Below are 12,662 nucleotides of genomic sequence, written 5' to 3'. Positions count from 1 at the left end.
TTGACCTGTCGCTAAATACAGAAGCCATTCATTGCTTACAAATGAATCGAAATTTCAAAAAAGATCATTACTTGTGTAGGTACAATAAATGGTATTCTAAACTAAGTCTATTTTCATTTCGAAAGTTTTGGGAAGAATTACCTGAATTCTCCTACAGAACTGTTTTCGTTTGTCTTTCTTCCTCTTTGGATACACAATCTTACATATGGAGAGAATATTACGATGGAATTGTCAAGTAAATAATTTGAATAAGTAAGTATAACAAGAAGTAGACTAATCCTTCTTTTAATATACAACTATGAGTAGTTCCAGAACCACATGCCTACACTTCTCCAACCACTAAGTGGCAAAAATTGAGGTAAGGAGTGTAATTTCCTATGGGACATTGGGGGCAACGGCCTCTCTCAGACCACAGTTTTCCTTCAGACCCCAGTTTGCCCCCCTCCCATCTGAAATTTTATTTCTCTTAAGAATGTTGTCAAAACTAGGATAAGCCTGCATAATTCTAGCATCCACTAAAACAAATCAGTTTTCTTTAGTACATCTTTACCTTTCTTATTACTATATGGCTCGTTTTTCAGTTTTCTCTGTCATTTTCACTTGATGTGGGAAAAGTAGCTCCAGATTTACCCCTCCCCCCAACAGGATTTTGACAAGATTACGACATACGTTGGGGTATGGATTTAGTGATCTGCTAAGAATATCGTTACAAATCATGAACTGGATGACCTCTATTCCCTTTTGAATCAAAATGCTTGACAAAATACCTTCCCGGGACAACCTTTAAATAATGAGTATATCACATTTATAAAAAGAATGAAATTATCTGAAAATGATCATATAGAAAGGGACAAAACCATGATCGTAAAAAAAAACCTAATTAGGAATCGAACCCAGAAACTCTATTTTGAAGTCCAACGGTGTACTAACAGAACCACACCTCTAATAATCTGATTTGATATATTGGTGTTTGTACATTAATTACGTAGCTTATTAAGGGGGCTTGGAGAAGGAACATACAGGAGGCGTTCTTTCGCACCTCCAGTTAATTGTTTGGGACCATAATTATAACAATGATGATATTATTTTATACTTCCAAGCTTTTTTACTTAAGATGTGACACCAAAAGTGTTGTTTTTAGTAAGGGGCATAATTGTCTATGGGGCAGGGGGCAGCTGCACCCTTAGACCTCAATTTATCCCCCCCAGCTGAAATTTAGTTTCTTCAAAAAACTTGCCAAAACTAAGCTACGCCTGCATAATTCAGAGAAATGGGTCAGTTTTCCTTAGTAATTCTTTGCATTTATGGTACAATAAGGCTTATTTTTCATTTCTCAGTGACATTTTCACTTGATCTGGGAAAGTTTGGTCCACTTTTGCCCCCCCCCCCCCAAACTCAGTTTTCCTTTTAACTTATATTATTGTAGCTATGGCGGGAACGGGTACAAAAATTAACGTTGTCCCCGGGTGCTGGAAACCCTAGCTGCATTTCTGCTTCCTAGGACAAAGAATAGACTAAGTATGTTGCACAATCTTTAGACTTTATCATAAGGCCCTTAGATTTCTTTAATATAAAATACGGGGTTTAGAGTTTCTAGCATTGCATATGCAGTCCCGGGAAAGTAGAATGAAGGCAACACTGAGAGTAACTTAAGCTACAAAATACAAAGTTTTGTTTCCATATTAAGCAAAGTCTTCCATACCTTGGCGCAATTAATTTAGGATAAAACAAAATTTCAACTAATCCTCACGCCAAGAAAACCAATTTTGATAAATAAGGATAAGCGCTGCTGCTTATGAAATTGCTGCTTATGAAATTATGACATTTTGCTGCACAAAATGAAATTACATATTTGTTAGTGTATATGGATTAAATAAAATAGCCTTAAAAAGGTGCCAAGGCAAAAAAGTATCAGTAATAAAAATTAATTTAAAAAATCATGATTAGAGATAAAACCTATAATACAACATAGTTTGATGAATACCTTGTCCTGGGAAGGGAAAAAATCATGACAAAATTCAATTTACATTTCAATATTGTCTCCAACAAAAAATAATCACTGGGGCTAAATCAGGTGATTATACTGGATTTGGAATCAATTCATATTCTAGCTCATAAAACTTTACCCCGGCGACAACAACCGTGTGTATCCATCAACCCATTGTCTTAATGAAAAGGGGGCTTTTCTTCGTCAAATATGAACGTTTTCCTTCAAAACACCGTCAAAATGGTTCAACAGGTTGGAATAATATTTACCAATATCTATTTTTCCCATAAGATTAATCATGGCGAAATCATTAAAAAGGGGTAATAATTTAATCGGATAAGATAGTTGCTGTGGTCTTTTTGGTGCCGATTCACTAGGGAAAAAACATTATTTACATTGTTCTGTAGTCTCTGGTTTTGGTTACTGTGCAGGGGCATAGTTTCAGCATTTTTAGTAGGGGAAGGTTCCATATCTGAATATTCAAGGGGCATGGGCTATATAATAATTTTCTCCAAAGTGTTGGGGGGCTGCCCCCTTGCCTCACATGCCCCTGTCTCTGTGGTCTCTAAGTGTTCTGGATTACTCTGATAGATCCATATTTCACCAATGGATCAACTTGAAAAGCCCATAGGATTAAGCTTTGCATTAACACTCTTTAGAAATTACCGCGTGTATGTGTTTTTGATCGATTGTGACGAATCACGACGGCAGGGTTGCCAGCAGATGAAAAAAATCACTATATTTACGTGATTCTCTTTAATAAGTTAGTGATTGATGTGCAAATTTTTGGATTTTTATTTAGGCAACATAAAAAATCGCAAGAAATAGTGATAAAACATTGGGGGTGCCAATCCTGCAGCAGAAAGTTTTTTTTTATTTTTAGGGAAAAAGCTTTCTTGCAGAAAGCATTTTTATCAATAGATGTCCAATTAAAATTTTGTAGATCCGTTCAACTAAAAATGCTCACAATTAAACAAATCTCACACCATGATTTACACCATGTCATAGATTTTCTCGGCCACTTCAAGAGCGTCATTTGAACTACCTGGACGTTGTTCTTTGAAAATGTTCGTACGGCTACGTTTCAATTCAACTGTCGAGTTTTATGTTCTCGCGAAGTCCTTTTTAATTTCATTTTTCACTTTTTTCAAAAAAAAATGAATTGATTTTTTCAAAAACTGAATTACTATATTAGACTTTACTATAGTTACTTTTACTATATCCAAGTGCGAAAACCCAAATCCTATTTGCTCTCGCTGGCAGTCAAACTCAAATACAAACTACAAGACAAAGCTGGGTGAAACTTTAACAGCATTTATTTGAATTTCAAGAATGAAAAGCAAAATCGATTAAATCTTGGTGGCATAACTTTTTTCTAAGGTTAGGGACCAAGGCCGTGTCCAGGGGGGCTACTGAGTTTGAATTTTTGTTCAACTCCTAGAAACGTAATAAAATGCACATAAACAAATTTTTGATCTGTTTTTTTTAAATTTTTTTGTAAAAGTCACATTACAAGAGAAACATGCCCCCTCCCCCCGAAAAAATCAAATCCTGGCTACACTTTTGCCAGGTGTATCCCTCGTAGCAAAAGCTAACTCACTCGCTTTAAAGAGCACGTGATATCCGCCATTTAAAGTAACTAAGGTAAAGCGTCTTTCTCACTACGTATACGTATGCAATTTCTACACTTAGTGGCTAAGTTACGTCAGGTCAAGCACAGCCTCAACGTATATAAAGCATATCAACATCAAAAGCGTAACATCAAATATATCAAATAAAAAGCGTATATCAAAAGCGTAAAGTATATCAAACGTATATCAAGCACAGCCTCACACGTATATAAGTCTTTTCACACTGATCACCTTCAAAATCCATAGAACAATAATACTCATTGTCCAAGATTATGTCTAACTCATCAAAAGCATGCTATTCAGGAATTTAAAATGTGGAACTGAGATGGGGCATGAAAGGCTTTCTATGAAAAGTTCCTACATATATTTTTGAAATATATCAATTACCCTTCCATATATTTCATTTTGTTGCTACTATGTTGAATTTTCCATAGCGTAACATAAATTTACGTAACGTACAACTGAATTTAAAGCTCAAGTCTACTCGGAACTTGCCTACATGGCGGAAGAAATTTTCTTTGTAAGATCAGACAATTAAGTCTTAAACTAAGCTAGTGTGAAGGCAGGGTCGCGATCTATAGAGATTTATCACTAGTTCTAGTGATTTATTATATTGCCTGAAAAAAAAAAACTAAATCAGCACATAAATCACTAAATTACTGAAGAAAGTCCCTAAATTAACCAAAAAAATCACGAGAAACTAGTAATTTTTATTTTCGCCGCGTGGCAACACTGTGAGAAGGTTTCTACGGCGTAACACAAGAGCCCCACGATGCATCAATTTTTGGATAGATTCCGAATCTTTCCGAAACTAAATATGACAAGTCTATGGGTGTTTTTGTTTGTTAAAAAAAAAAAGAGAGAAGAAAATGTTGAAGAGACGTAGATATTTAATCCGATATAGTCTTTTGGGATACAGATTCTTACAGAGAATATAATGATTCGTTTTGTACTAGTAGAACTAACTGAAATAAGTTGTGAACTTATAAAAACCAGAATATGATATAAAAATCCAGAAGGAAAGTTTAAAAAATAGGCTGAGAAAAAGTTCTCCTTTAGAGGACATTTTTAGACATTTGTTTGTTTACGGCGCAAATATTGAATGTATCAGGTAGCGTTCCTCACAAGAAAATGCAAATATTGTTCATGTAAACAAACTTTTGGAAATTATATAGGCACTTTTCAATGAAAAAAGTGCACCTTTATTATCTAGGCTTGGTAGGAAGAAATTAAAATGTACATTAACGAATGACTTCTACTGTATAATAAGTGATTGTATCCTTGGTAATTCAAAAGACACAGTACGAGTTATCTTGCTTACATTTAAATTTGCAACCCAAACTCCCGAGCTAAGCATTCTCAGTCGTACTTAATTTAGTTTTCAGGATACAGAGCCGTTTTAGCCGAGTGGTTAGCGCTCCGGACTTATAAATCCTGTGGTCAGGGTTTCGATCCGATGCAGGAACGTCAAGTATGGGGGAAGGGGGACGCCCCCTGCCCAACGTTCTTTGTCATTTGGTAAAAAAAAGTCAGTAAAATTATTCGTTCGGTTCAATAAAAACCACGAAAATACTGACATTTCATCTACAAAAATTTCAAACTTGGTCGGTAAACGAATCAGTTTTACCGACTCCTGCCGTGGTTTTACAGAAGGTGCCACAATTTTCCATTTGGTTATCCAAATGCAGTATGATTTTCTATTTGGATATGTACCAAAATCTGGACCTCGGTTAGAAAATGCAGTGGTTTTACCTAATCGTGCAGTGATTTTACGTATTGCATTCGAAACGGACATTATACTAGTTATTGAAAAAACAAAAACAATCGGTATAAAAGACAAGCCAGTTGGTAAAATCTATTGCTCTCCACCCCCAAAACATTTCGGTTAGTAACGACCCTTGTTCGGTGTCGCTGGCTATTTGGCTTAGAACGGGGATCAATGATGTGACCCTGTAAGTTCAGTCAGAGTCGACCCAGCTCTAATTGGTTACCTTGACAAATTTTTTTTTGGGGGGACGGAAGTTGTCGGATGATTTCCCCCAATCCTGCATTACACTCCTGACCGAAGGGACTGAATGAGGAGATTAGTACCTGTGCAACGCAAAACATCGGTCAGCATACGCAAAAGCAGTAAGTAGTAGTGCCTAGGTGTTTCAAGTTTTCCAAAGATTTGTGAAAAAACTTTTGTCTCTTTTTTCTTGCTTATATCCAACTGAAAAATGGAGCTTCGGATATACAAAAAAATTGGCTTTTCCCCATGCTAAACGTCCTTTACATCCCCCCCCCGGCTCAAACGACTCACCACTAATTTTTAGTGGCACTCAAACCGTTATTAACAAGACAAATATTTCTATCGTGAATCGTCACGTACCACCTTTCGAATTATTGAAGCTGAAAAAAGTTGCTCGTTTTTTATCTTGAAGGGGGGGGGGGAGAGCCCATACAGAGGAGTCTGTCCTCATTCTATAGTTAGAGATAGTTACATCCTTGGGTTGTTACTCCTGCATGGGTAGGCTAAAAGGCTGGCTAGACTGTTTAGGCTGGTTTAAAAATAAATGTCTAAAAAAAATTATGATGTGATAACTGTCCCAGATACTTGGTTTTTAGCGAATTGTACCCTTGACATAGCTTCTCCTTTTCTAGGGGTAATTTTCATGGTCAAGAATTATAAACGAGTAGTTATATTATATCATTACAGCCTACTTGTTTTGTTTTTTCTGCTACACGGCAATCGAATGACGCAACATCTCAAAAGCCTATTCCTTTTTATTATCCTAATTATCTCTATTGAAACTTTAAATAGATTATCTCAGACAAGCTTTTGGTTCAGTAGAGCCAAGTCGCTTACACATTGAACTACCAAAGGCTCAATTTTGTGAAGATCCGGCTTCAATGATTACTTTGGGCAATTCATCTGAGTTTGTCCTTCTTTTTCTACTTTAGAGCTTTAAAATTGTTATCATGCCTATATGATTAAGCAAGTTATGACGATGGGCATAGGCCTGTTTGGGAAGACGGAAGATTCCCTTTATTTGTATTTTTTTTTATATATTTCGAATCGATTCCTATAAAATGAGAATTTATTTCCATAGTACATTTTTTCCAAGTTGAGATCCCATTCAACCTCTGCAGGAGATGGGGTTCCTAGATTCTTTTCATTAAGACCTCTATTAGACGAGGTTGTCGGAACATAATCGAAACTCGATGAGGGGTAACAGAGGGTGTCTTATTCCTTTTTAAGAGTCGAGGAGCGATTCAACAGTGAATTTTAGTTATTATGGAATCTACTAAAAAGGGTTGTTGAATCTCAAACAAACTTAGTCAGAATTAACACTTAATTTTCTAGATACGTCATTCCGGGTCGACGTCTGTGGGGAAGGATAAAGGGCACTGAATTCTTTTCGCACGCCAATGTGTCGAACGGTGGGGGAGGGGAGGCAAAACCTCCAGTCATTATCGTATTAAAAAGTAGCGGTTGTAGCTAATAAAAATATTAAGATATCGTAATAAAAATATTTAGCATCAGCCTGGATGTGGTATTAAAAACAAGAGCTAAGAGCTCATATGGCACTTGTGACGAGGTCACAAGAGCCAAGGGCTCATATGGCATGAGCTATATCAAAATTCTAAGAATCAATTAGTTGATTTAAAAGGAAAATCAGAGGTTTAATGCCTGTCGGAATTTAAAATAAGAGCTCTAAGACACGAGGTCCTTTTAAATATCCAAATTCATTAAGATCCGACCACCCATTCGTAAGTCAAAAATACCTCATTTTTTTCAAATTTGTCCTCACTTTTCAGCCCCCCCCCCCCAGATGGTCGAATAAGGGAAAACAACTTTATCAAGTCGATTTTTGCAGGTCCCTGACACGCCTACCAATTTTCATCGTCCTAGCACGGCCAGAAGCACTAAACTCGCCAAAGCACTGGACCCCCTAAGTCCATCAAAGAGAGCGGATCCAGTCTGGCTACGTCAATCATGTATCTAAGACATTTGTTTATTCTATCCACAAGTTTCGTCCCGATCTCTCCCCTCTAAGCGTTTTCCAAGATTTCCGGTTTCCCCCTCCAACTCCCTCTAATGTGACCAGATCTGATCGGTATTTAAAATAAAAGCTCCGAGACATGAGTTCCTTCTAAATATCAAATTTCATTAAAATCTGGTCACACATTCATACGTTAAAAATACCTCATTTTTTCAATTTTTCCTCTCCCTCCAGCCCCCCACAGGGTTGAAAGTTGTGCAAGTCCCTGACAGACCTACCAATTTTCGTCGTCCTAGCACGTCCAGAAGTACCAAACGCACCAAAGCACTGGAAATCCCCCCCCCCCGCAATTCCTCCAAAGAGAGCGGATCCGGTCCAGTTATGTCACTTACGTATCTAGAACTTGTGCTTATTCTCCCCTTCAAGTTTCATCCCCATCTCTCCAATCTAAGCGTTTTCCAAGATTTCCAGTTTTCAAGATTTCTGTTTCCCACCTCCAACCCCCTATGTCCCCGGATCCGATTCGAATTGAAAATGGAGCATCTTTGACATAAGATCTTTCTATACATCAAGTTTCGTTAAGATACGATCATCCATTCGTAAGATAAAGATACTTCGATTATCACGTTTTCCAAGATTTTCGGATTCCCCCTCCATCTCCCCCAGATGTCACCGGATCCGGCCAGGATTTAAAATAAGGGCTCTGAGACACGAGGTCCTTCTAAATATCAAATTTCATTAGGATCCAATCACCCGTTCGTAAGTTAAAAATACCTCATTTTTCTAATTTTTCTTAATTAACCCCCCCCCCCCGCACTCCTCCAAAGAAGAACTCTCTTTAAGAAGAACTCTCTTTATTAACTACTAATTACAAAAACTATAAATACACACAACCGCCCTGGGGAAGGCTCAAAGAGCCCGATGTTGGACGGCTGCAATCCTCTGATTCTCAACCTAAATTAATAAGAAAAAAAAAAGCAGAAACTAAAAAAACGGAAACTAAAGAAGGACAAAACACTCTCACTCAATTACTCCTTAATACCAGAATATAAATAAATAAAAGCTAACAATAATTAAAAAAAAAGAAGAAAAAGAAAAAAAAAGAATTATCTTCCCACTTCCAATAAATGTTTTTTTAAATTTACTTTAAACAACCCAATATGTTCCGCCTCCCTAATACCAGCTGGGATATCATTCCAAATAGCCGGAGCTAAATACCTAATTCCGAAAGCTGCACGTGTGGTGTCTCGGTACTCAACAATAAAATTATCTGCCTCTCTAGTCTCATACCCATGGAGTGAACGATTTACTCGAAAAAAACTGGTAAAAACTGGAGGACACAGATTGACATAGTTAAAGCTGTATCATCCGCAAAAGTCGTAATACAACACTCAGGTAAGTAGAAACGCATTGAGTCAACATACACAAGGTACAGAAGTGGTCCCAAAACAGACCCCTGAGGTACACCACATCTCACTTGAAAAGGAGAAGAAAACACATCATTTAATACAACTTGAATAGATCTACCACTTAAAAAACTATTAAACCACTTTATACAATTACCACGAACTCCAAGTGATTGTAGACGTTTGAGTAGTATTTCCAGTTTCCTCCTCCAACTCCCCCCAATGTCACCGGATTTAAAATAAGAGCTCTGAGACGTGAGGTCCTTCAAAATATCAAATTTCATTAGGATCCAATCACCTGTTCATAAGTTAAAAATAGCTCGTTTTTTCTAATTTTTCCAAATCACCGAATTAGGTCCCCTCCACCCCCAACTCCCCAAATCAGACCCGGTGCGGTTATGTCAATCACGTATCTAAGACTTGTACTTATTCTTCCCACCAAGGTTCATCCCAATCTCTACACTCTAAGCGTTTTCCAAGATTTCCGGTTCCCCCCAGCTCCCTCCAGTGACACTGGATCCGGTCGGGATTTAAAATAAGAGATCTAAGTTACGAGGTTCTCCTGCATATCAAATTTTATTAAGATCTGACCACTCCTTCGTGAGTTAAAAATACCTCATTTTTTCTAGTTTTTCAGAATCAACCCTCCCCCTAACTCCCTCAAATAGAGCGGATGCGTTCCGGTTATGTCAATCACGTATGTAGGACTTGTGCTTATTTTCCCACCAAGTTTCATCCCGATCCCTCCACTCTAAACGTTTTCCAAGATTTCAGGTTTCCCCCTCCAACTCCCCCCAATGTCAACGGATCCGGTCGGGATTTAAAATAAGAGCTCTGAGACACGGTATCCTTCTAAATACCAAATTTCATTAAGATCCGATCACCTGTTCGTAAGTTAAAAATACCTCATTTTTTCTAATTTTTCCGAATTAATCGTCCCCTAACTCCCCCCCCCCCCCGAATAGTCCTTGCTTAATTTCATCGTCCTTGCTTATCCGGAAGTGCCCAAACTAGCAAAACTTGGAATGACAGACAGACTGACAGAATTTGCGACGGCTATGTCCCTTGGTAAATACCAAGTACCATAACGAGAAGTAGTTAAATTTAAAAACAAGTTTTTTTTAATGAGAATAAAGAGCGATTGAGAACGAACGCTCAAACACAATGGCAACTGGAATGAGATAAAAAGTATTTTCCACAACGCCTTTGGAATTAAAGAGCCTATTGATGAGAAATTCATTTAAACAATCAAACTTTTCATCAAAATTTCAAAATCATATGTTTTATAAGGCAATTGTTCAATTGCCTTTAATTCTTACTTAAGAAACAAAGAAGTACCAGGTATTACCTCACATAGGATGGCTCCTGTCTCCAGGACTTCAAAAAAATTGTCAACAGTGATCCCTATCTCAGGATACAGTCGATCCAACCAGTCAGCTAGATCTTCTCTCATGGCCCACAAGTATTCCTCACTGCTTTTGAAAGGCCGAAACGGTCTCGGTTCCAGTAACAATACTGGCTGCAATTGATCATCTATTTCTATTTCTTCGATCTGAGCCATATTTCTAAAAACAAATAGACGTCCATTATTATAGGATTGCTGAGAATAATAAAATTTGTGAACAGGAGAAAGAAATCAACAAAATGCACCAAGCACCATCTACAAACTTTTTTACCAATTCTTTGACTTAAGTAAGGGCATATTAGGGTTCTTCAAGTTATGTCGAAGGGACTAACACAAGTTGTGGCAGTAGGTGCCCCCCCCATCTCCCCCATATGGGTTTCGCTGGTAAGTGCCTCACCTTAAAGTTAAAACTCAGAGACTATGTGTCTAAACCAGAATCATAGCATCAAAATCATGGACAAAAGATTTACTCTACAGCCCCCCCCCCCAACAAAGCCCCTTATTTTTTTACCCATTCTCCCACCGAGTAAAAAATTTGCAAGGCACGAACTAGTAAAGTCATTTCACATGCACGAAACAAACGCATGCATTCGAAGAGACAATGCCTGAGGGGCTAAAACTGAAGCTAAGAAAGACTCAGAGGCAGTGTTTGAGGTAGGACGTTGTGTACATCCCCCGTACACAGTGTTTAGCCCCTTTGTATAATTAATATAAATTTCTTCTTCCAAAATTTATGCTTCAAAGAACCATATTATTAAAGTGATCGTTTGGCACCAAGTATGGAACACAAACTTTAAACGACTATTTTTGGCTGTCTCATTTGCATAAGCAAAATACAATGTTATTTCAGCTGGTTTCCATAAATTGGTCTCCAAGAATCTAAAAAGGGTCCTACATGACATTAACATATGCCTAATTATACGGCGCTATGCCTATTTAAGTTGAAACATAAATAGTCTTATCTTTTAATTGTTTTCATTCTGTTTGTTCTGTACCATCTGCATGTTAAAAGAAGGCAATTGGCGACCAGTGAGTAGCCAGTTACATATGACTGTAATATAGTAGATTTGGATTTTAAATCTGTTAATATTTTTAAAATGTTCCTATTCTAATCTCAAGAAACCATGTACCGCTCAAGAGTGCAGAAATTTTACGCCTCTGGTCATGTGCCTTCTTAGCCCAGTAGTGGTTATATTTGTCCGTGCGTATGGACTTGTCCTCTGTGTCTTCAATATGGTCGTGTTTATTGTCCCTATCACAGCTTAGATATACAATACAGTTATGACAATTCGATTTATTTTTGGGACACAGTGCGCGGTAGTGATGCTAGTGGCTGGAGACAGGAAACTGGCAGTCTGAATCAAAAAGATCGGAGCAATTGGACAAATAAAACAAAATTGCTTTCCCGCCTATGACGTTGTAGTACGATCTAGGAGGCGCCAAGTTCAGAGCTCTGTACCAAAAGCTTCTCATGGGCAAGATAGGAGTTTTCATAACTGTATTGTATATCTAAGCTCTGGTCCCTATTATGCAACCCATGGCTGGAAAACAGGCATGATCGTAGGGATTTTTTTCTAGAATGGAGACAGGAGTCTCTCATCAGCAAACAGTCAATGTCAATATTCATTTTCAGTCCTGAAAGACTTTTACCTCACCCTTAGCTGATCGATACCACATTTATCAAGTCTTCTTTCAGATAGCTGATTGGAAGGGAATCCTTCCAGTCTTAACCTTACCACTTGGGATTAGCCACTTCAAGATGGTTAACTCGTATCAGTCGTGACAGGTGTGAAATCCACACCAGAGTGACTCCTTGATGCCATCAAACTGTCCTATCAATTCCTATCAAACTGGCCAACAAAATTCCGATCAATTAGAGCAATTTTTATTTTTATTTTTTTGATGATAACAGAAAGACTGTTTAACATGATATTTTGTTTTCAGTAAAGCACACATGACACTCAGGCCTTTACAGGATTTACAGGGGCGGTGACCCCAACATTATTTTGTGGTGATTTTTTTTTCGTTTTCAGCTGGATTCGATTATTCAATGAAGTATCTGTCTGTTCTAGATTTCATTTTTTATCCAGAGTAAAAAAAAAAGTTTTTTACTTGTTTGATTAGATTTTAATTTCTTTGTTCTAAGTTTTAGTGATTATAATGCTTTATTTCAGCACGTTTTAGGTTTTGATATTGTTTAATTCTTTTCTTTGAAAACTTGCATAGGAAAAAGTTTTAAAATTAACC

The 12,662-nt window shown here is 37.4% G+C and overlaps 1 protein-coding gene across 1 annotated transcript in view; it reads right to left on the bottom strand.

Annotated features, from left to right (window-relative positions):
* Positions 1-12,662, bottom strand: part of LOC136026022 (GAS2-like protein pickled eggs) — a 134,808-nt gene that overhangs the window by 103,796 nt on the left and 18,350 nt on the right. The window contains exon 2 of the mRNA XM_065702175.1: positions 10,359-10,575. Coding sequence (XP_065558247.1) covers positions 10,359-10,571 — 213 coding nt within the window. The 5' untranslated portion in view covers positions 10,572-10,575. The remainder of the gene's footprint in view (positions 1-10,358; positions 10,576-12,662) is intronic.

This window comes from Artemia franciscana, chromosome 4 (genome assembly GCF_032884065.1).
Source record: "Artemia franciscana chromosome 4, ASM3288406v1, whole genome shotgun sequence".
Taxonomy (NCBI): Eukaryota; Metazoa; Arthropoda; class Branchiopoda; order Anostraca; family Artemiidae; genus Artemia; species Artemia franciscana.
This window is presented reverse-complemented; position numbering and strand designations above follow the sequence as displayed.